The sequence below is a fragment of the Silurus meridionalis genome, chromosome 14, assembly GCF_014805685.1.
Source record: "Silurus meridionalis isolate SWU-2019-XX chromosome 14, ASM1480568v1, whole genome shotgun sequence".
In the NCBI taxonomy this organism is placed as follows: Eukaryota; Metazoa; Chordata; class Actinopteri; order Siluriformes; family Siluridae; genus Silurus; species Silurus meridionalis.
The window spans coordinates 7,891,104-7,915,151 of NC_060897.1; the positions used below are offsets into that span (position 1 = coordinate 7,891,104).

At 38.2% G+C, this 24,048-nt stretch overlaps 1 protein-coding gene across 1 annotated transcript in view; it reads left to right on the forward strand.

The window, feature by feature from the left end:
- mrc2 (mannose receptor, C type 2) overlaps positions 1-16,353 on the forward strand; it is a 38,759-nt gene extending 22,406 nt beyond the window's left edge. Inside the window, exons 9-29 of the mRNA XM_046866210.1 lie at positions 1,440-1,544; positions 2,958-3,073; positions 3,483-3,631; positions 4,542-4,759; positions 4,938-5,080; positions 5,177-5,264; positions 5,475-5,604; positions 5,682-5,714; positions 6,440-6,603; positions 6,780-6,948; positions 7,106-7,248; positions 8,421-8,535; positions 8,986-9,146; positions 9,249-9,357; positions 9,527-9,765; positions 9,872-10,037; positions 10,220-10,369; positions 11,752-11,871; positions 12,088-12,267; positions 12,650-12,673; positions 12,817-16,353. Of these exons, the coding sequence (XP_046722166.1) occupies positions 1,440-1,544; positions 2,958-3,073; positions 3,483-3,631; positions 4,542-4,759; positions 4,938-5,080; positions 5,177-5,264; positions 5,475-5,604; positions 5,682-5,714; positions 6,440-6,603; positions 6,780-6,948; positions 7,106-7,248; positions 8,421-8,535; positions 8,986-9,146; positions 9,249-9,357; positions 9,527-9,765; positions 9,872-10,037; positions 10,220-10,369; positions 11,752-11,871; positions 12,088-12,267; positions 12,650-12,673; positions 12,817-13,037 (2,943 nt within the window). The 3' untranslated portion in view covers positions 13,038-16,353. The remainder of the gene's footprint in view (positions 1-1,439; positions 1,545-2,957; positions 3,074-3,482; positions 3,632-4,541; positions 4,760-4,937; positions 5,081-5,176; positions 5,265-5,474; positions 5,605-5,681; positions 5,715-6,439; positions 6,604-6,779; positions 6,949-7,105; positions 7,249-8,420; positions 8,536-8,985; positions 9,147-9,248; positions 9,358-9,526; positions 9,766-9,871; positions 10,038-10,219; positions 10,370-11,751; positions 11,872-12,087; positions 12,268-12,649; positions 12,674-12,816) is intronic.
- The last annotated feature ends 7,695 nt before the right edge of the window (positions 16,354-24,048 follow it).

A 24,048-nucleotide genomic window follows, 5' to 3' on the forward strand; every position in this document is an offset into this window, starting at 1 on the left:
ACTGACAAAAAAAAACTCGTGCAAATGTGCTAAAACTGTTACATTTATAGGTCTTAGAGACAAACAGTCTTTTCATAGCTGTTCTTTAAGAGTTTCTCATTCTGACCAGCAATTACAGTCTAGCACATTATGTTGTAAAATCCTTTGAATAATTTATACCCCCATGTTTTAACAATGCTGGCTGAAAACAACCAGAAAGTTGGATTTTTCTTTTAGAAGGCTCTATCACTGAAAAAGTCTCAGATGCTTTCAACAGAAATGTGTTCAACATATTTCCTTTTTAATTATTTTAATATATCTTAACAACTCCCACATTCTAATTACGTGTCTTTTTTTCTATACATCATTTTCTAATGTATCCAATGTTTGTGTATATAGATACACATGTACAAACCTAAAATGTAATTAAGAACAGCAAACTCAGGTTGAATAGGCCCTACAATAAATACATTAACCATGGCATAGACTTCACAGGATTTTGGAAACATTTCTTTGAGATGCAGAACGCTGATCTCATTTTAATGGTTGACTTAACTTTTGGGCTGAAAGAAGTGGAAGCCAGTGTTGTCTCAATATTCGATGTATTTCACATTCTGAGATGCTTTTCTGCCCACAACAGATGTTCAGAGTGGTTATCTGAGTTTGAAACATTCCCCTTTGTCCGTTCTTATGAAAAAGACATTTCTGTACAGAAAACTGCTTACTAGAAGCTTTTTTTGTTGCTGAGTAAACTGTACAGACTCTTGTATGTGAAAATCCCAGGAGATCAGCAGTTATTGGAATACTCAAACCAGCCCATTTGGCACCAACAATCACGTTCCGATCAAGATCAGCCCCCCACCCCCCTTGCCCTATTCTGATTTGCACATTACCAGAAACTGCTGGCCGGTATATGCAGGAATGTGAATTGCATGAATGAATAAGTATAAGTGTATAAATATAAATAAGTATAATAAATAAAGTGTCTGTAGACATATACTACAAATGTTTTCGATAAAGATTATGTATTGAGGTATTCCCATTAAGGTTCTTGTTTTTTAGTCATTTGAGTGGCTCATTGCTCATCAGCGGCTCATTGAAGGCAGCTGGATGCAATACTGTGCCAGATTGCGCAGTAGATGACTCTGTTAGAGTCTTTAGTCGGTAGTTCAAAGGTCAAAGGATACTTCTGGGGTGCCAAATGTCTGTTTGGCTAAAAAACATGATGAAACATTGTATCATATAAACTGTAATAAGGGTTTTGAAGTGTAGTTCGAACTCTACAGGCGTGTTTGGTGAATCTTGGAGATGCTACGTGGCATAGAGTTGTGCACTGTAAATACTGCACAAATCTGACAATGTATAAACCATAAACAGAGGTTTAAAATTGTTACTGCCCTGTGTAACTGCTTTGTTTTGTGTGTGTGGTTGTGTGTGTGTGTGTGTGTGTGTGTGTGTAGGAAGGCCGCTGGAATGATAGCCCCTGCAATACCACTTTACCTTCCATCTGTAAAAAAGCAGCACAGAAGACAGATGGACCTATTCAAGACCATGGATGCAGACAGGTACTGCAAAATTCTTTATCTTTCATCAGTCTTTTTAATGTATCTATTTTTTTTTCTTGCTGTGGCTGTAATAGTGTAGCTTCTCTTTTTTCCTATTTCTTTTTCTTTCTCACTCACTCCCTCTTTTTGCTGAAATAAAGGATCTTTTCATAGCTTCTGCTGTGTCATACTGCTGAAACTCCAGATGTAGTCAGTCAGCACAAATGTGCCAAATACATATTGTAAATATTGTAGTCGGTCACACACACACACACACACACACACACACACACACACACACACTACATCCAGCCTCTTAACCCACAACCACATGCCTTGGTGTGGAGGTCAGACAAACCACACAAACACACACACACACACACACACACAAACACACACACACACACACACACACACACACACACACACACACACACAAGCTGGAAGTTTTTTCATACATCTGCTAAACCTATTTCTTTCTCTGACCTCATTCCTCTCTCATATTTCTCTCTCATATCCTTTTTTTCTTGTCCAGTCAACCCTCCTACTATCACCCTTCCCTTAATTCCAACTTCATTTCAATCATCATCATCTTGAAAAATATTATCTCATATTCTTATCTAATGGTTTAATGCTTTCATTTTATAAGCTAAAACATTCTCTATGTATAAGCATCTCAGTTCCCTGCTCCTGCATGGGTTTTGCTGAACTGCAATATAAATCAAAAGAGCTCCGGTCAGTAGTTCAACGGTCAGAGGCTTCTTCTAGGCTACTAGTCCAATCTTCAAACATGATGCAACGGTGTGTTATGTGTTATGACTCCGAGGCAGGGATAATACCATTTCTAAATTCAGTGCCATTTGAAATATTTAAAAAAAAGTATGTTATATGCATAAAAGAATGAAACCAATTTATGGAAATAAGTGTAAAATCAAGACTGCTCTAATTTAAATTAAACATGAATTACATGATTTACAATGCTTTTGCAACTGCACATGACATAAAATATGAAGTACTGTCGGCCAAATTCAAACGAAAAATGGCAAGACATTGCGGCATTACAAATTCAAATGCACTTCCCGCATTTTAAATGGAGCCGTTGAGTCATAATGCACAAGTCCAAGTCATGAGTGTTAAAGTCAAGAGCATTAAATGTGTAACTCGGGCTCGCCTTCTATCCAAGTCACTTGACTCAAGTTCACAATTGGTGTCAGCTGTGCGTTTACTAATTTTGTGTTTGTTTTTCTACTTATTTGATTTAGTTTTGTAATCATACTTTGTGAGATCATCTGCATTGAAAGTTATTCAGGGTTATGAATATACATCCTGTCCCTGATGTAATGTATGGCAGGCAGCTGGAGGTAATTGTCTTTGTTGAAACTCCTGTCTCTCTGTTTCCTTTCCTGCTCTATTTTTCTTTTTACTTTTCTACAGGGATGGAAATGGCACAGTCCTGCCTGTTTCTGGGTTGGAGAGGAGTCTGTAACTTTCAATAGTGCTAGAAGAGTGTGTGCTAACTACAATGCCACATTAGCCGTCATCAACAACAGGTAAAGCTAAAAGGCCACCCTATATCAGTACCTGACTTTAACACCCCTATGCTTAAATGAGCACAAAACTCCACAAGCACACTCCAAAATCAAGCAGGAACATCTTCCCTGAAGAGTGGAAGCAAATGGGGACTAAATGTGAAATGGAATGTTCAAAACAAGCACATATAAATATGAGTATAAATTATGTTCAGATGTCCACAAACTTTTGTCCATAAAGTGTATGTATGTATACACTTTCTCTCTTTCAACATTTGAAAGAATGAATAGTGAGATCCCAGTCTTTATATACACCTTTAGTAGCATACTTATGTGTATATGTTTACTTTTTTAACCCACAGTGAATTAATATTTGATGCATTTACAGTATCGAGAGGCCACTAAATAATATGTGCATGTTTGACTAAAGGTTCGAGCAAGCGTTTGTGAATAGCTTGGTCTTTGGCCGTTCAGACGATTATTTCTGGCTGGGGCTGCATAATGAGAACAGCACTGGCCCTTTCCGCTGGATCACTGGAGTACAACTGACCTACACCAACTGGAACAGAGACCAGCCAGGTATGCACACACACACACACACACACACACACACACACACACACACACACACACACCAAGAACTTACACACACTCATGGCGACAAAACCTTTCCATTTCAGCACCACTTTGCATGTCCAACAAATATTTTTGTCCAGTGAAATGAGTCATACTGACATTGTGTCACTTTTCATGCTTCAGAAAATGACAGGCAAATTTGGCCAGACTTACCAGTTATATAATATTTAGATTGGTTGGTGATGTTTATTACCCATATTTATTCATTAATTTTTATGATCACGTTCGGCGGTAAACTCCCATGTGAATTTTTGCATTTTTGACTATTTAAATTATGATCTGCGTATCAATTATATGAATTTCATTATGTTTTTCTGTACTAAGTCAGTTTAAGTGTAGTTATTAATATAACTTCCTTCAATTTAAAACTACAAGCCCTATCTTTTTTTAATAAGATGAGAATAAGATGAAATTTCTACAAAGCTGTTCATGTGTAGTTTTATCCAATTTCCAACACTGGATGAATACAGTAAAATCTTTTTTCCAGGTTATATTGAATCCAGGTAGACGCCGAAGCACTTGTTTGTTTACTAAGAAATTCTTTCTTCAGAAATGTTCCATCCCTGAAGAGAGGAATTATACAAAATGTACAAATATATCTGAATAAATAATTAGTTAATATATATTAATAAATTATGATTTCCTATAATAATGTGTCAAAAGTATTATGTGTCATGCACCCATGATGTAAGAGATTATGGTAAACTGGTGTAGTGGTGTCATCCAAGATTTTTCTCTCAGCCTGCCTATCAGGATAGATAACTAAGAGGATCCGTAATGTTTTTGTAAAATATTCTGATGACTTGTCCATCCTTCTCATAGTCCTTGTGGTATTTATTTTCCATCTTTTTAGCTCTTCTTAAAGGTGGATGCGTAGCCATGGCAACGGGCCATGCTACGGGCCTGTGGGAGGTGAATGACTGTGCAAGTGCACGCTCAAAGTACATTTGCAGGCAGGACAAGGGCTCTTCATATTCTCCAATCCCCCCTAAACCCCAGCCCACACCCCCTCTTACAGGGTCCTGCCCCCCTGAGTGGAAGAGCTCTAGCAATTTGCATCACTGCTATAAGGTGGGTTTTGGTTCGTGGATGTGCATGAGTATACACTTTCTGTCTCTTTAAATAGGAACATGCTCACAGCGATCCCATTTTTTCCATTCTTACATCTGATGTGAACATTACCTGAAGCGCCTGGCCTTGATCTGAATGATTATTTACTTGAACTTTGTATGTGTGCTGAAACACATAGGTCTTTCATGCCGGTGACCTAGAGAAGAAGCTCACCTGGATCCAGGCTCATATGTTTTGTCGGAAACATGGTGCTGAGCTGGTTAGCTTTGGCACCCCAGATGAGGAAAACTTTCTGTTTCAGGTCCTCCATGAGACCTTCGGGTGAGTATCTTCAATTCTGTGCATGTCTGGTGCTGGATGAGATACCGATCATAGAAATGCATAGCTGTGACTGTCTTGGTTTGGTTGTATGCACAGAGAGGAGGAGGATCATGAGCAACACTGGATCTGGATAGGTATATCTCGCCGAATCAGTGACAGCTGGACATGGAGTGATGGAACAGCTGTAAGTAAGACACATGCTGTATGGTTTCAGTTTCTATTTGTCATATAGAAATGTAACATTAGTAGAAAACATTATATCACCCACTATCGTCTATCATCATATAAGCATTATACAAGCATTCACACATGGAATACCCAAACAGAAAAAGCTTGTATTAGGATTTATTAAAAAAGGATCCATCTTTTTTTTTCTGTCATATGTGCTCATCAGGTTTCGTATCAGAACTTTGGTAGGGGTCCATACAGCTCAGCTCTGTGTGGAGCAGCTAATGTGGCAGACGTAAACTGGGTAAAGGCTGACTGTAATTCTGAATTAGACTGGATCTGCAAAATACCAAAAGGTACTGTTTTTATTAATCACTCTCTATCTCTCACACACCTCCCAAATGTGTCTAATAGTTTGCTTTTGTTTATACAGGGAATGTTGAGGTAGAGCCTGAGCCAACCGAAGGTCTGTATATATTTATTCTGTGTATGCTACTGAATGCTTGTGTGTATGTCTCTGGAATTGATACACAGCTTGTGATAGAATATTGAGTAAAATAGAATCGGTTCCCATGCAAATAGATTAGGTTTATGTGTAAAAGTGTTTTGGGGAGCCAAAAAGCAAGCCTTCCAGTTGGTTTACATGCCATAGCCATACATCTGGGACTAAGGTACAAAGGCCTGACAGGACTGATGGGTATAGAGGTCATGTCATCCATGCTGGGACTGACAGTGGCCACACATTTTTATAGTAGAACCAGCAGAGAACAAACTTCCTTCATTTTGACTGACAGATACAAAGGCCACAATTCTTTCACCTCCTTCCTACTTGGTATTGACATATTTAGAGACCATTATGAATGAGGACGTAGTAGTGACTCCATTTTACTGAAAACCAAGCAGTTTTATGAAAAAATATGGAAAATGGAAAAGATTATTTAAATATATACCGGGTTATTTAAAAAGAATAAACCGATTTATTACACAATATAACAACTGAACATTTCTGGAAGAACGACACAACGACATCACCCCTGTGGCAGCCATTCAAAACTTTACTCATACAAATGGTCACCAACTCATTCCATGACGATGCTTGAGACCTGAAGCAATGCGTCATGATATCGGTTAATTCTTTTTGAATAACCCTGTATTTCCTTTGTGTGTTTGTGTGTGCGTGTATGGGTTTAGACTCTGGGCTGGACTGGGTTGATTTCCAGGAAGCTCAGTACAAGCTGTTTGAGCATCGCTCCACATGGGGGCAGGCCCAGAGAATCTGTTCCTGGTTTGGTGCCTCTCTCGCCTCCATCCATTCTGCCAGTGAGAAACAGTTCCTGGCGGGCACTCTGCGCAAGGTAAACACACATTGCACATTCATGACACATGAGTCATTAGCTATACTCACATCCTATAATACACAACAAAATGAAAAGTGTGATTGAATGTAGCCAAGACTTGAGTTATAATAAAAAAAAATTTTTGTATAACTACCTGTTTGGGCATCCTTTCGCCTATCCTTATCTTCCCCCAGATGTCGAGGATTGACAGTGATTCCTGGTGGATTGGATTGCACACGTTTGAGAATGATGGACGATTCCGGTGGTCTGATCACTCTGTGCTCAACTATGTGTCCTGGGGACTTGGCCAGCCTCGCCCTCTTACAAGAGACCGCAAGTGTGTCCACATATCTGCGTCTAAAGGTTTGACAATGCACATCCCTTTTTTTTCCCTCACTCTCTCTAAAAATCTGTTTCTCATTCTGTGTGCTTACCCACATACTTTTCATGATGATTAAAGCCTATGCCTCTTTCTCTCTCGCTCTTTCATTCTTTCTCTTTTTTCTTTTGTCTCTCTCAGGGGAATGGGCAGATAAAAAGTGTCATTTAGATATGCCCTATGTGTGTAAGAGAGTAAATGTCACAGGCACACCTCCTCCTACTCCAGCTCCTCCACTCATCCCAGCAGGCTGTCCTGATGGCTGGAGTCCATTCCTGCGCAAGGTGAACCAAAATAAAAATACTATACCTCATTCCATAAGTTTTAAACAAGCATTAGTGGTACCTCTAGCATAGTTATTGGTATCTTTATTATAATATTAGTCTGGAATACCATCTCTGATATTGACTCAATAAAAATTAATGCTGATCAAATCTTGAAAAACTGATCAATACCCAGGAGGTCAGGAGAGCTCATTTGGCATTGCTGTCACTTTGTGAGGGGGTGGGGGGTTTAATTCTGTTCACCTTAGTCATTTAGGATGAGGTTAGCAATAGCATTGTTCAGCTACTCTATATTTTAGCAACAAGGTGGCAAGGTCTGTCTTGAAGGAAGCATGGTTAGTCTAAACCCTTTTATAGCTATTGTTTAGTCAGAGGAGAGAATAGGGAAAACATTGGGAATTGGCAAATTTGTGTGAAAATGGTAGATCCTGAGCTTTTTTGACAATAATGGCTGTATGTTGAGTTATTTTTAGAGGACAGAAAATATATACTGCTATTCAAGCTGCACATTGACTACTTTAAAATAGATCCAAGTTTCATTTCTATAGTATTGTCCCTTAAGAAATGGTTAAAATGGTTGCTGAAATGTAAAGGGGTGTATTTACTTTTAGGAGATACTGTATGTTTTTATTTTTATTTATATATATATATATATATATATATATATATATATATATATATATATATATATATATACTATAAGCCGCTACTTTTTTCCCACGTTTTGAACCCCGCGGCTTAAACAACGAAGCGGCTAACTTATGAATTTTTTCTGGGTTTTTCCCGGTTTCACAAACTTCAAGCCAAAAAACTGAACCCCATAACATTAGACCAATTACATTTCCAAACGGAAACGAAAAAACGATTTTTAAACGCACAACGATGCCAAAAGATAGTTGTGAAACAGAAATCATATAAGCACAGACAGGTTTCCAAAACTCGTGCTTTTTTATAGTTCTTGGCAACAGCGTTACGGGTTAGTAAAAGAAACTTAGAACTGAGCATCAGAAAATAATAAGCACATAATCCTCAATCTTACACACACGCAGAAGAATGCAGTGGCAGGCTATTCCCAAAATACCGCTATGCTCCTAAAGGAAGCGCAACATATTTCACCCGTTACACCGTGTTTAACGTGTCTTTCGTTTCTTTCTTAAACGTATCTTTATTAGTGTTATAAGGTGTTTGGGAAAGAGAACACACAGCGTGCCACATGGTCTAATGCCCAACTGATGTGCAAGACTCAAGATGCAACCCTGGCCACAGTGCCCACTGACATTGAACAAGGTATACACATATACACTCACACACATTAATACTCATGTCAAATCTATTTCAATATGAAATCACATCTGTAAAGCAAAGTAAAGTAGGATTCAGATTATTTTACAACACCATCACACCATGTTGAAGCTGTTTGTTTGTTTTGACTGTAGCATTGCTCTGCATGGAACACCTAATGTTGTCTAATATTAGAAGAGCTTTGTGCAAACTCGTTTATGTGTGAAGTGGGCAAATGTCTGGCTTTAATGCTGAAGAGAGTGTAGAGCTTACATAGATTGTTTCAAAGCTCATGCTGCCTTCTTGTTCATGTACATGGTTATAATGAAATCTAAACACTATCTTAAATACACCCTTGTGGATCCCCTGAAACTGATCTTTCTGTAACAGAGATTATTGTACTGTTAGCAAACTCTGTAATACCATCCTTATTGTTTCTGCTCCTCTGTTTTGTAGCATTTCTGGTCACTTTGCTGCCCAACTCGAGTTTTCATCTGTGGTTGGGGCTTACCTCAGATTCTCAGGGACACTTCAAGTGGGCGGAGTCTGGTTTACTTAGCTATACAAACTGGGGCCCTGGGGAGCCAGTCAACAACAGTGGACAAAACAATAATCCGGTATGAAAACCTATTATCTAAAATCTATAAACTAATTATAATACAACACTTACTAACAAATACTTTTGCTAACTCCAACTGTTTTCATGTGTGTATTGTTAGACCAATTGTGTGGTGCTACTACACACTAGCCCTCACAGAACTACGGGAATGTGGGCATCGAGGGGATGTGAATCAGAGAAACATGGCTACATCTGCATGAAATACAAAGGTAAGTCTTACACATCTAAGTGCCAAATGTATTTGTTCATATGTTTTTTGTTATTAGATGTAGCATATTAGATGTATTTGTGTTTGGTTTAATAATCATGATAAATAGGATACATATGTTGAGGCCTTCAATATGTAAAGAATCTGTGTGTTCATCTGTTTTGTGCCAGACCCTTCTTTTTCCCCTGGTGTGGACCCTCTTCCCCCTGTTGCTGAGGGGCAGCTAGAGTTTAAGGGCAAACAGTACCGTGTGTTAAAGGCACGGCTAGACTGGTTGGGAGCTCTGCATGTGTGCGAGTCTGTTAATGGTAGTCTGGCTTTGATACGAGACCCACAGCAGCAGGCGTACCTTACACTTCTACTCAATGCACTCCACAGGCCTGCCTGGATTGCACTACACAGTGATGGGGTGAGTGGGTGTGTATGTCTGTGTTTGAACGCTCTTCGGTTTGCAAATGCCATGCTACATGTTTAAATGACAAGCCAAATGTGTAAATGACACTTTGTGTCTCTAGGGCCGTGGATACAGATGGCTAGGAGAGGAGGAAGTTACTTTTAGCAACTGGCGTGATGGAGAGCCCAATCTGATGTCTGGGTGTGGTCACATGAACACTAATGGCCAATGGACTATGTCATCCTGTAATACCAAACTAGATGCAACCATCTGTGAAATGAATACAGGTGTGTGTGCATATTTTTTTTTCTTTTTTTTTTTTGGAAATGCCAATATATAATTTGATAATAGTGTAATGCTATAGTATATGACTAAACAAGAGCAGCAGCTTCCAAAGTATCATAGAGATTAGACTTCATTTAGCTAGTTTAGAAAACAAAGAACACTCAACTTGTGATCTTTCTCTCAGAGCGAGTAGTCGAACACAGGTGGATGGATCCGGGTCACTGCCTTCAGACAGTCGGAGATTGGTCCTGGGTTCCATTCAGAAACTACTGCTATGCATTTAACCTGAACCAGCTACGGCTACAGCATGAGGCCGAGCACAGCTGCAAGAAAGGTAATGCATGCAAAATCTATAAAGGTTAACGGTTTTACCTGCCAAGGACCCTCTGAGTAGCAATCCTAATTTAGACTAATTAGAGCCTTAAATACAAAGGATTGCTTATTTTGTGTAACACTTATATTATAATGCTTCTGAATTCTCAATTCTGATTGGTCAGAAGGCGTTGGTTTATTTTCTATAGCAACTATACCACCTGATGATAGTTTGGGTGCAAGAATAATAAACAGTATCATAATGCATTTGTTCTAATGCATAAATAGCTAGTGCTTGTGTGGTGGATAAGCTAGATAATGTATGTTTTAGATAATGTACTACAAACCAGGGGAAAATGGTTATTTAACAATAGAAAACATGTAAGAATTGATGTGTTTTAAAGCTTTATGTATGGAGAATTTGTTCAACATTTATAGAAGGTGTCTCTATTGTCAATACATTGTAACAGTCATGGGTAAAGCTGATTGTTCCTCATTTTCCACAAGTGAGTCTTTAGGACAGATTTCGTTGCTTATGTCTGTAATTACCTCCTTCTTAATTTCAGTGGTGGACAGTAAAACAGTAAGTGTATTTGTTACTGTATTTAAGTAGCTTTTTCTGGTATCTGTACTGTATTGAAGTATTTCCATTTGGGAAGACTTTTACTTTAACTTCACAACACTTCAAAGTCAAATATAATTTTGTATTTTCTGAACAACATTATGTAAAAAACAGTCATTTCTTTTTATTTATGTGTGGATAAAATATAACTGGTCAAGCACAAAGCAAGTCACCAATCAGGGTAGAGTTTTAATGTTTTGATCTATTCAGCACGAACGTATGTTCCGCATCTGTTCAACAGCAAGCATTATTGAGAATAATAAATGATGGAAAAAACTCCTGACTCGAACTTGCCCCAACACCCGTGGTCTTATTTACGCAAAGTTTTGGGCTCACTTTCATTTCGATAGATATCAATCTGTGCTTTACTAATTAATGTCATTCTATTAATTTTCAATTTATTAAGTGTGCTAAGAGCTACATTAGTGTCTTTTCACATAAACTTTGTTGATTATGCAGAGAGTCTTGTGAGAAAAATGATAATAGAAAAATTATAGCCATGATAAATCATAGTATTTTGGATACTTAAGTACATTTGAAGACGAATACGTTTGTACTGTTACTCAAGTGGAAGAACTTTTACTCAAACGCATAGGTTTGTGTCTGCTTAATTTACATATTCGCCAATTCTGTAGTCTATAGCACTAATACTGTATGAGCTGGAAAAGAAGTAAAGCCAAGTACAGAAAATCAGCTCATTTGCAGTGTACGTACATTGTACACATATTCATAAATGGAAAACAGCGGTGATTATTTTGCTATCATTTTTTTCTTTCTCTCAGTGGGAGCAGAGCTGCTGTCAGTACTGGATGAGAATGAGAACGGTTTTGTATGGGAGCACATTCAGAGCTATCAGGAGCAGGCTCATGGTGCCTGGCTTGGTATGACCTTCAATTCCAAAGGTAATCTCCCTCCAGCTATCAGAAGTTACATATTCCACCTGCACTTGCCTGAACCATTACATAATCCAAGAATATCGATTCAGACCTGGGTTCAGGTTTGACATTTGGATTAAATTCATACCAGTCACTGGGTGATTTTATTTTTTTATACTGTATATTGGTAACACCACCTGTCTTAATCTTTTACTTCCTTTATTCCTCTTGTTGTGTACGCAGGAGGCAGCCTGCAGTGGCCTGACAGTTCGGTGGTGGAGTACACTAACTGGGAGCAGCAGGACGGTAATCTGAGTATGCTTTCTGCTAAAAGCTGCTTCTGGTTGCAGAGTAACACAGGGCTCTGGAAACCTGGATCCTGCAAAAATCGCACACATGGAGTCATCTGTAAACGATCACGAGGTGGGATATTATCTCCTAACACACACCACACAAATTCTTGAATGATTAATATACAAATAAGAGAGGTATAAGATCTTACACACAGACAGTCTGTTGAACATATGTGTCATAGCCATCATTTAAACTGATGTAGTCAAAATTTGGAAATATAATTCCAATGATTGTGGAGAAAAACATTACAGGGTGTGCATAAAATAATCAAACAGGTGTTGATATGTTTGAAGCGTGCAGTGGCGTTATTTCTATGCACCCCAAACTTTCCTGGTGTGTTGGTCCTGTGTGTGTGCTTTATTCCACTAATATTACATCAATTTGACTATCCATTTTGTTGTATGCTTCTGTTTTTTTTTTACCATATTTATTTTTCCTTCTATTCTCATAGGACTAAAGGATTCTCTTGTAACTGGTAAATTGCTATTTTTATTCATCTACCCAATGATATGTCTTACAATCTTACTCTTATTTATAGCCTTATTCAATGCAGATATTTTAGGATCAATGTACCTCATAATTATGATAATAATTAGGTTGTGTGTGTGTTTTCTGTAGCAGATGCATATCATCTTCCTGCTCTCGTTCTTATTCTGCTGGCTTTCCTGGTCCTGATTGCCCTCACTGTGGGTGGAGTTTATCTGTATCGTAGGAGGAGCTCTGGCTCTGGCGGATCTTATGAAGGCGCCCGTTACAGTCGCACTAACCTCACCCCATCTGAAGAGGCGGAGAAAAATATCCTGGTGTCGGACATGGAGCTAAATGAGCAAGGGGAATAGTGAAGGATGAACAGTTATTAATGACTCACACACACAAGGACTAATTGAACTGACTTCGTTTTGTTTTTTGTTTTGATGGATTTTTTTTTTTTTTTGTGGTGACATTTAGAAAGCTGTGTGGAACGCAGCAGATGTCAATCGAACGCGAAGGTGGCCCTCCACCCCTATTTGGACTGTTGCGTCATTCCTGCACACCAACCAATCAGAATCCACCCGTTTAGAAAATCGTCTCAAAGTGGCTGATATGCACATTTTTACTCTTTAACGTTAACTCTTTTTGGAAATCTAGTTTATAACCCTGTTTATGTTTCAAAGTTTCCATCTGGTACTACATTTTTAGCATTGCAAAAAAAGAATACCCAAAAAAAGCACATGCCACGTACCACACACACAAAACCGCACAATCTGTACCAAAGTGTTATACCATAGCAGTATTTTTCACTGACTGTGATTTGGTTTTATTTTTACTTTGTTTTTTTTTTTACCTCCAGATAAAAGGAGAATTAATTTTTTAAATCATCTCCCTCTGATTTTCCCACCCGCTTTTCTCTCACCTCTTTGCTTTCTTTGTTTCTCTTTCTCTCTCCAGCTGAATGCTGGGTTCTGTCTGGATGTGATAATCACAGTGATTAGAGATGAAAGGAACCAATAGCACGTGGAGCGTTTGACAATGCCGAGGCACGACAGATACACAGAGAGAGCGCTGGAGGTAGAAGAGAGCGGTGTGGCTTAAAGAATGAGAGTAATTTGAAGGTCTTTTCAGCATGGCTGGTGCAAGTTAAAGCTTGAATGTGCTGCTGAGATTAGATGGTGCTCGACTCAATTTGGTACCTTTTCTTCTTCTTGTTTTTGAGTGCTTCTTAGTACATGAGCTCTTTTCAAAGTTTACAAAATCTTCTGAGGAATGTGGAACCAACTACAATAACTACAACAATCATAAAATATTGATTCAAGCAATTCTTTATCTTTTTGGCCCATTATTGTTTTCCTAACATTCTTACAGGGTTTTATATTCTGTAAGATTGCTTTTTTTCCATTATTTTTTCTCTCACTCTACTTTTGGCAAAGGCGTGGGGTTGAAAAGGTGCTGCGGCCAATTGTGGAATGTCGAGTCAGCAAGTGGATCAGGTCTGGAACTAATTTCAGCTTCTGAGGAATGAGAGAGAAAATAAGAGACAGAGATACAGTGTAGCAGAGAGAGAGAGAAAGAAAGAGAGAGAGAGAGAGCGAGAGAGAAACAGGGAGAGTGAAACAGGGAGAAAGAAAGAGGGCGTTGTCCCGAGGAGAAAGAAGGGGCAAAAGAACCATTAGGTGAACAGGATTCTGAAGATATGTGCAAGTTCAGGCTGAGAAGTCCCTGCAGTGCCTCTAATGGACAGTTTGTGTCATTACATTTAAGTGAAGTGTGTGTATGTACTGTATTTACTGTATGTTTTATGAGCATTTGATCTGCATTTTTTGTAGATGTCTTAGAGCAAAATATCTGGCCAGTAATGGGCATAAATTAAAAGAAAAGATGCAGCTCCTGCCAAGGTCTTTTGTTCACTGTTGGAGGTTGGGCTATGATGCAGTCATACTACACTTTCAGAATTCGATAAAAGGCTATTTCCTCAACAGAGCTACTGCCACGTAGGCGAGCCTCAGTGCATGCTATTTTTATTATTTTGTATGGGTTTTTTTGTTTGTTTTTTATAGCTGCCTGTTTCATAAAATGTTTTAGCATTTTTCATGAATTCTTTCAAGAACATTTGTGCATATGATTTCTCCAATTTTGACTTGAGAACTTGAGAAGCCTATATAATCAGATATGGATATAATATTTTGTTTGCAAAACTTTTTATAAACCATTCAAACCCCCCTTTTCACTGGCAACTAACCATAGAACATGTAAATTCTGAGAAGAAAATGGCAGCTGCAAGATGGCAGGATTTTTATTTTTATTTTTTTCAAACACCTCTCTAACAAAATCAGCTAGAGCATGTTTGATTTTGGGTTTTAAAAACCATAAATTATAGAACTTTTAAGCACAAACTTATTTTGATAATGTTAGCAAACAAACCCAAGGTGCCTAGAAAATTATATAAGGCTAGAACAGCTCGGAAAATGCTGGGAAATTAGGAATAGCTGGTATTTTATTTCCTTCACGGAATTCTTACATTCCAGGACATAATTCTTTACTTTTTCCATATTAGCAAAATCTGGATAGCTAACCATCAATGCTATTGTCATATAGCTAGGTTACTAGCATAAATGGGCCTGCTTATGACCAAAACATCCAAGTTGAAAAGCTAAATCTTGACAATCTTTTTTTTTTTTTTTTTTTTAATGAGATGAAGTGAGCTAAAATACTTAAAAGATGGCAGCTAGTAGACTAGCCGACATACCTACATGTATTTGCTGTAAATGAATAAAAAATGCGTTATCGATTCCATAGTAACAGCTCAGATTCTGTCTCTTGTAAAGCAGATCCTGATTATAATCTGAAGCTAATAAATAAATAGATGAATACATTTATGAAACATTTTTATTAAAGTGTCAGAGATTTTGTGACAACAAATTTGGGATAAGTCTTTAACCTACGGATGTTCAAATACAATAAATTTCGCTATTTTATAGTAATACAGGCAGGCAGAATAAAAGACATGCAGTTATAAGAAAATATTACATTTTCACATGAATCCACATCATACCAGCTCATTTTAAATAATTGTATTAACATAATATTATTCGTAGCTTTCGTTTTATTTTCTAACTCAGCCTGTGATGATGCCCCCTGCTGGCTGTGGGGCCCAAAGCAGCCACTAGTTTTGTGTAGGATTTGGCTGTCCTTGTTCTGATCCATTGGTTTAATTGGATTGACCACAATTAGTAGGTAGTATTGGAATTTAAGCATAAACTAACCATAAAGCTCATTGCAATAAGTCCATTATTGGCTGTAGAACCACACATGGCAGTGACAAAATGGCAATGTACATGACCACAGAAGAGCTGAGGTTATTACAAAGTTACTGATCCAGTCATATACATTTATGATCTTGCAGTAGACATTTAAATGGCTTGAACGTAATGTGATTCTATGTATGAACTGTTAGCTGACTACAGTGGCTCACTAGTGTTGGTTTTGAGTCGTGCAAATCAAAATTATGTATTTTGTTTTTTCTATTTTGTCAGAAGGGGTTAGATGTTTTTTTCTTGCTTCTTAGAACAGTTTTCAGATTTTCCCATTATGCACCTGTCGTCTACTCGTTTTGATTAATTTTTTTGTTTGTTTCATACAAAATGAATAAAGTATATGTTGGCTAAGCAGCAGTTTAGAGATGAATGTCCCTGTGATCAGTTTATTGGCATGTTGAAATTCGTGCTCTGTGGCATATGGCTTCTCATGCTGAGTCACAAGGTCTACTTTTAGATTGAAATTTCTTGAGCTCATAGGAGCCATCGCAGTATCCTGTCATCCTTGTGATCCTTGTCATTGCCGGTCATGTCTTAAAAACAAGAAACTCATTTTTAAAGAATGGCATTTGACCAGACTTTCACAAGCACAATGGGCATGACTCACTACTGTGACAAAAGGGTAAGTAGGTAATATATGATGGTACAGAAATGCTGGTCTGAATTACATATTGATGGACCTTTCAAACTAGTGGCCCTTTTAGTAGAAAAGAAAGCTTCAGCCCAGGTAGTTCTGCTTAGTTTTTTAGGATTATCAGCCTAAACTTTAATTCCCATCAGCCACTGCATCCTCAGTACAGTAGGGCACATAATCTGAGACTAAAATGAAATTGTGTTATTTTGTTCCATTTACGGTATACTTCCAGATTAGAAAAAAAACCTTTGAAAGGAGAAAGAACAAGGAAAAGGAAATGTATTTTTTTTAAGAATTCTGTATTCAGGATTCTGTAGGACTTCTTGGTCACGAATCCTGAAGCAAATTTGCGACATTTGTACAAATGGCCAGATATTCTTTGTGATTGATCTCCTCACTGGCAAACATGTTCAGACAACACTTCCATGGGTTTGATATAACAAGAATCATCAGGCTTCACACAAACTCATACAATCCATGCCAGCTGTAATGCAAGCTGTCATTAAAGAAAAATGGAGGCCTACATTTCTGTTCACATTTATGGCATTTGGCAGAAGCTCTTAATCAAGAGCTAATTATAAAATGATGCATGAGGTCCAAAACCACCCATCTTTGCATGCACAAGACTAATAAACATGCAAACCTGCATGCATGAGATTTAAAAACACACACTCCTGCATGCATAGGAGTATATAAAACAATCCAATCTTCCATACATTTAAATGGAAATACTGCAGACTCCCACATGCATGAAGAAAAATCTACTGTCCCTATCAATATGAGAGTAAATACCACCCAAACACACCTGCGTAAGAATAAATACCACTCAATTCATCATGCACAAGATTAAAAACACCAGCTCCTACATCGATGAGAGTAAAAACCACCCGCTCCTTTCACCTTTTTGTTGACACTGAGTTTGATGCTCAAATACCAACAAATATAGTCCCTTTCATCGATTACTCCTCAAAAGACACACACACACACACACACACACATACACACACACACAAAGCTGCCTGTGTCTGTCCAGTGCAGAAAAGAAAGCTCTCTAAACTGCTATGCTACATTATTGACAGACAAGATGAGATGTCTCCAGGTCATGTGTGTTTAAGGAGAAACTTCAAATATTGCAGGAAGTATCCCGACTTTATGTAAGATGTTTCGCCAAAGTGTACCGAAGCAAATAAACAAGGTTGCAGCATGTTAAAGGTCTGTTTTTGTATTGGAGAGCAGTAATAACCATGTGCTTTAAAAACACTTGATTTGTGTGAACATGATAAGGAAAATGAGAAATGCAACAGCAAGGCACTGACTGGCATTTACCACAAGGGGGCAGAATATACATACCAAGTTAACTGCCCTTATTCTAACTTTCACATTGTACTGTACTGGAATAGGGTTTGAAATTAAATTCCATTGCTTGACATAATGGCTGCAGCACTGTGCCAAATCAATAAAATATGTGTGTAGATAGCGAGATAGCATCCTGACCGTGCAACGATTCCTCCACGCAGTGTTACTAAAAGTGGGTGTGTGTGTTTTTATTTGTGCGTCGTGCTATTCCCTAATCTCAAAGCAAATCAAAAAGAAGTGCTTGTTTCAGCAGTGTTCTGCTGTAGCTTTCTCTCAGTTCTTTTGCCTCTGTAGCCAACCGTGCGCTTTGTGGCCTTGTTTGTTCCAAACTGCCATGTTAGGCCTTGTCTGAGTCCAGACAGAAAGAGAAATGAATCAAGACAAGTAGAGCATCTTGATCTGTGAGTGTGTAAACATTTTGATGACAGGTATTTTTGTATGGATCCCGTGAACACACAGCAGTGAGATTAGACTAGATCATGTTTGTTTTTATAGTGGCACTCAGCAGGCATGGTGTGTGTGTGTGAATATGTGTGTATGAGTGTGTGTTTTGCAGGGTTGAGTGGCTGCTGACTGTGTTCCAGGAGCTTCATTAATAGCCTAATTAAAAAGACAGACACGCACGCAGAGTAAAAGAGCGAACGGGTTTCTTAAAGGAATACTCCAGAGTTTCTTAACATGATCTTTATTCATCACATGTGGAGCATATGTGTGATTAGCATAAACATGTTTCCCAGTGATGAGAAAATAATGGAAAACCTATTAACTCAAGACTTTGTTATAATGAGAATCTAAAATCTGTTTCACATCTTTCACTATATTCTTAAGTTCATATGATTTTGATGTGTCTGTTTTAATAAAACCAATAAGCGTAGGAAACACATGAACACAGGATGGTCTGAGACCTCCTCTGTCTTTAATCGGTCCAAATACTGCGTTATTGTAATTCGTGGTTGTTACAATATAAACAGCAAACCAATGTGAAATAATTATTATATACTCCTTACTGCTTATATCTCTTTATTGACCTTTGCAAAACGAATGTTATCATTCCAAGTGTAGGCTATTTTTTTAATTAATCTGCTCCAGATTGCAAGTTCAAACCATGGCATCACCAAGATGCCACTGTTGTGTGTTTGAGACATGCTCATTTGCTTCCTTTTTTTAATTGCAAGTTGTTTTTAAAATGAACAATTGCCAAATAGTGAACTTTCTTTCAGCTTCTCCCATTAGGGGTCGCCACAGCGGATCATCCGCATGTTTGATTTGGCACGTTTTTACGCCGGATGCCCTTCCTAACGCAACCCTCCCCATTTATCCGGGCTTGGGGCCGGCACTAAGGCTTGTGCAACCCTAATGGCTGGGTTGGTTCCCTGACCGGGGATCGAACCCGTGCCGCAGTGGTGAGAGCGCCGCATCCTAACCACTAGACCACCAGGGAAACAAATGACCAGATAGAAAATTTGCTTAAAAAGTATGTAGTCATCTCATGGTTAGATCTTTGCCGAACTATACAAATTCTATGCGATGTGAGTTGAGAGCACTATCTACATAATAATGTCAGTAATTCTGATAATGTTTAGGTGGGCAGAGAAGACCTTTAAACGTCTTCCATATTTACTATATACTACACAACACATAGGTACATTGTTAGCTAAATGAAATATCCCTATTAGTTCTATCACTGAAGGGATAAATCATACTTATTTTGAGTTTGGTTGGACTGAAGATGTACATTTTAATGTAAATGTCAGTGCAAAGCATAAAAAAATTGATTTCCTGACAAAACTCAACAAATGCCCTTTAGAAGTAAATGGACTTCAGTTCCTTTTAAAGGAATTTTTGCTCGTGGCAATCATTACTTTGCAGTAGAAGCAGAAGATTTGGTTGAAAACCACTGGAGTGTTTCTTTTAAGGAAGCGTTCTTGTCTGTCTGTCACTAATCACTCTGCCTCTCATGCTGTTTATGAGAGAAGGAAGAGAGAACAGATCACAATAACCTTAGAGAGGTGGTGCGAGAATTGAACGATACTTCAGCTGTGCATAAAGCCATTTTGCTACAAGTTTGAGCTGGAATGTGATGATAGATGCTCCATTGTTGTCATAAATTGCCTTACCAGGCAGCCTCTTCTCACTAAGCATTTTACAGAGAGTAAGAAAGAAAGCAAGTGAGAGAGAGAGAGAGAGAGAGAGAGAGAGAAGACTCTGTAGGACATCATGTAAAGGGGATTATTTTGTTGTGGAAGACAGAATTAGCAGACATAACAATGCTTGCTCTATAGGAAAAAAAAAAAGAAGCTGATCAAGCTCCATGTGGCAGAGTGTCAGAGAGCATAGCAAAATTTCTAATTCCATAACATTCCATCTAAAAGGAAGCATTTTGAGAAGCTAGTCTTTTGCTAAGAAGCAAAAGTTAGTTTGAAGAAGACATTAAGGAAGACATTAATGACTTGACCTGGTGACTACTTATCCCAAAAGCCACCTGTGCTCAGGTCCTTTGACTCACCACAAAAGACTGCTCTTGGCCATTGACAAAACCATGTCAGGAAATGCACAAACATATTATTGTTTGAAAAGAAAACTAATAAAAAAGTCATGGATCTAAACCTTTGAAATGTCATTTGGCCACATAAGTGAAATCATCCTTGTTTATGTCTTATTAACTACTTAACCAGTGTCCTGCAGTAGTTAATTTAAACCATAAGCCCAAATGTGCTTTAAACGGTGCGTAAGATGTGAATATTGGTCCGTGGCTGCAAGATTTACACAAAATAAAACCAGTTTATTGCAATTTTTTTGGACACGAGCCAATTTCCCCACTCTTTCATCCAGTTGCTATTTTTGTGGTCAGAAATGAACATGTCTGCACTGAGCAGCGCAACAGGAGGTGAGATTTGAAAACCCAGTGATATTTATAAACCACATTTAATCCAATTTTTCATTTACATTATTGTCAGTCAAACCAAGAGCTCTGCAAAAAATGAATTCTTAAAAGTCCATTGTGTCTCGTTTTCTGCTGCTGTGGACAGTCCCACATAAACACTTTATACATTTCCACACAAAAAAAACAGAACTGCAGAAAGAGTACAGCACTCACACCTTCATCCTTTCAGCATACTCAGTACTGTTTCACTTTGCAGTGTGTGGGTGTGGGTATACAAATAAATGATTTATAAATTGCATACATTTGTTGTCACCCAGCAGAGGAGTCTGATATCTTCCTAATGCTGTCGCAGTGACGGTAAAATCTAAGTGTCTACAAAAACTACTCATTTTATAGGAGTTCCATGCACAACAGGCTCATAAAATTCTTAAAACCATACAGCAAGTATCATTTCTGCTGACAAAAGCACCTTAAGGATGAGAGAGTTCAGAGGAGAATAGTTAGACTGGTTTGATCCAACAGGAAGGCTACACTACCTGAAAAAGCCACTTTTTGGTACCATAGTACCATCTCAAAATGCATCACACATCTTATATGTGCATCAGAGTGTTCAGTGTTCAAACCTACTGATTGGTTCGGTGGCAAGAGGTTATATTGGCAAATGTTTTTGTTTGGTGTTAAGAATTGAAAATTCAAGGTTAGATGTTCATTAATTTTACATAGCGGGAAAATGCTTGTGCCAGAAGGGCTGTAGCAATCAACAACTGCTACACTTACACTTGTCACGTCCTGGCTATTAAACCTTCTGCTTCAAAACAACACTAGGAGCTGAATAAAATCAGAATCCAACACCACAAATCATAAACTGCTGAAGACAATGTGTGTGTTGTCAACTTTTATATTTTAACATTTCAATTATTTATTTTAATGCATCAGATAAGAAGACCATTAAAGAACATTTAAAGATATATAGCACATTATGTGCAGGTGTGTTGTGCCAAACAGCTGCTGTCCACCGATGCAATGTTGCAGTTGCGACTCTGAAATCCAGACCAGACTCATACTGTACAATAGACATTAGTGTATCTGCATCTACTCATCTCTGGGAATTTAGAGCCAACACTAGCTTCTGTGTGCATTTGTGCATGTGGCAGCATGTGTGTTTAATATGGGTGTGAATTTTGACTGATTTCCCTGGTGCTTCATTGCCTTATGAGATTGGCTGGCTGACTGGCAGCTGTGAGAAAGAGGGAAAGACAAGGAGAGAGAGTGCCTGAGATCGCCTACAATCATAACATATTTGGGGTTCTACACTGTAACTGGGTGTGTTTGTTTGTATTGCAAAGGGCAGAAAGCCATATTGTCAAGCAGCAGGTTTTTGGCTGATCTTTGACAGTGTCTGCACTCCTGCTGTGCCAATCACCAGGCACTGGACAGCCGATTGGCTAAGAGCTGTGATGGACAGGGACAAGGAGAGCGATGTGCTGCCAGACACTTGCTCACACAGCACCTGGTCTTATACGCTTATGTACAGCAGCCAAACATTTGCGTGTATGTGTGTTTTATGTGTCAGCCTTAGTAACAGATGCTACTGTGCTTCACAGTGCTGCCTCTTATCACACTGCAGACTGAAAATGAACTGATGATTGCTTTCAACACTAGCTGGAGTGTGAGTGCTACACGTGTTAACTACAGATGCTAAACACACTCTGTGTTCTGAGATGAGACTCTGAAAGGGAGAATTTTTCCCCTTGCTAAAATCACTGCACAGTTCTTATGCCTGATTGCTAGACCCTGGTCTTTTTCTACCTGTATGGCCCCTGGGGTCTACATATGTTTATTTTGAAAAAGAATTTTACTGAGAAAAGAATTGACTTTATTTTCTGTCCCACATGAATAGAGGTCTAAGGGCAGTTCTTGAATTTGGTCAGTAAACACTAGAGCAAACCACTGAGTTGTTTTTAGAATGCTCTAATATATTGTTTGGTTAAAATAAAGCTGTGAACTGTAACCTTTCAGAGATAGGAATTTGTGACTGCATTGTGGACAAAGACATTTAAACAGATGCGCCCCATATTCCTCATAATAATGCATGGAACACAAAATGTTCAGGAACGAGTAATGTGTACAGTGGCATGCAAATAATAACCAGAAATTATAGCATGAATTCACTCAGACTGAGTCTGATACACATGTGTAACACCAAGTTTATCAAGGGAGTTTGAAAATTGCATTTTCACCCATTAGTGTCTGACTCTTTTATTGCAAGAAAAAAGGAAACATGCCGAACTTGTGCCAAAATTGAAGATGTGAAATCGCACATGTGCCACAGATGATGTATTTACAATGCAGCTTGCAGAATCGCTGGAGTGGAGCTGTAAAATGTGAGTTCATTATCAAGATGTTTTTTCTTTTTTTTTTGTATTGACTTGTATCATCTTGCCATTTGCACTTGTATTTATCTTGGACATTAGTCATTGTTTTTTGGGAGAGTTTGCATGTTTTTGGTGTGTTTGTATTTTTCATCAACAAATCATTTCTTTTTTTAGAAAATGCATGATCATTAGCACTATAAACGAATAAAGCCAAGAAATTGGCCTATTTGTTCTTCCTTGAAAATTATATAGGGAGGCGTAGCTCAGTGATTAGGGCATTGGATTTTGGATCGGAAGGTTGTGAGTTCAAATCCCAGCATCACTAAGCTGCCACTGCTGGGCGTTTGAGCAGCCCTTAACTCTCACCTATTCAGTTGTAAATTGCTCTAGATAAGGGCATCTGCTAAATGCCTTAAATGTAAATATCCCTTCATTACTCTTCTTGCTTTTATTTGGATTTGACTTGGCCTTAACATTATCAGAGCTTGAGTTGATCTAAACTAGTCCTGGCCTTCTATGGTCTTGTCTTAGATTTGATAGTAGATTTGAATTTGGAGTGACTATGGCTGTATGCTGGTGTATTTCCGTATGCTTCAATTAGCACATCAGAGATAAACCACATTGTGCTGTGATGGTAATGAACTTGATAATGTATGGTAATGAATCTAGCTCCAAGAATACCAACTGAACTCCACCTCGATGAAACCTTATCTCAGAAATGGGGCAGTTGACCAAATAAAATTATATGTAAAATTATATATAAATAAAATGATCATAAAATTCATACATTTAGAATTCATATTCATAATT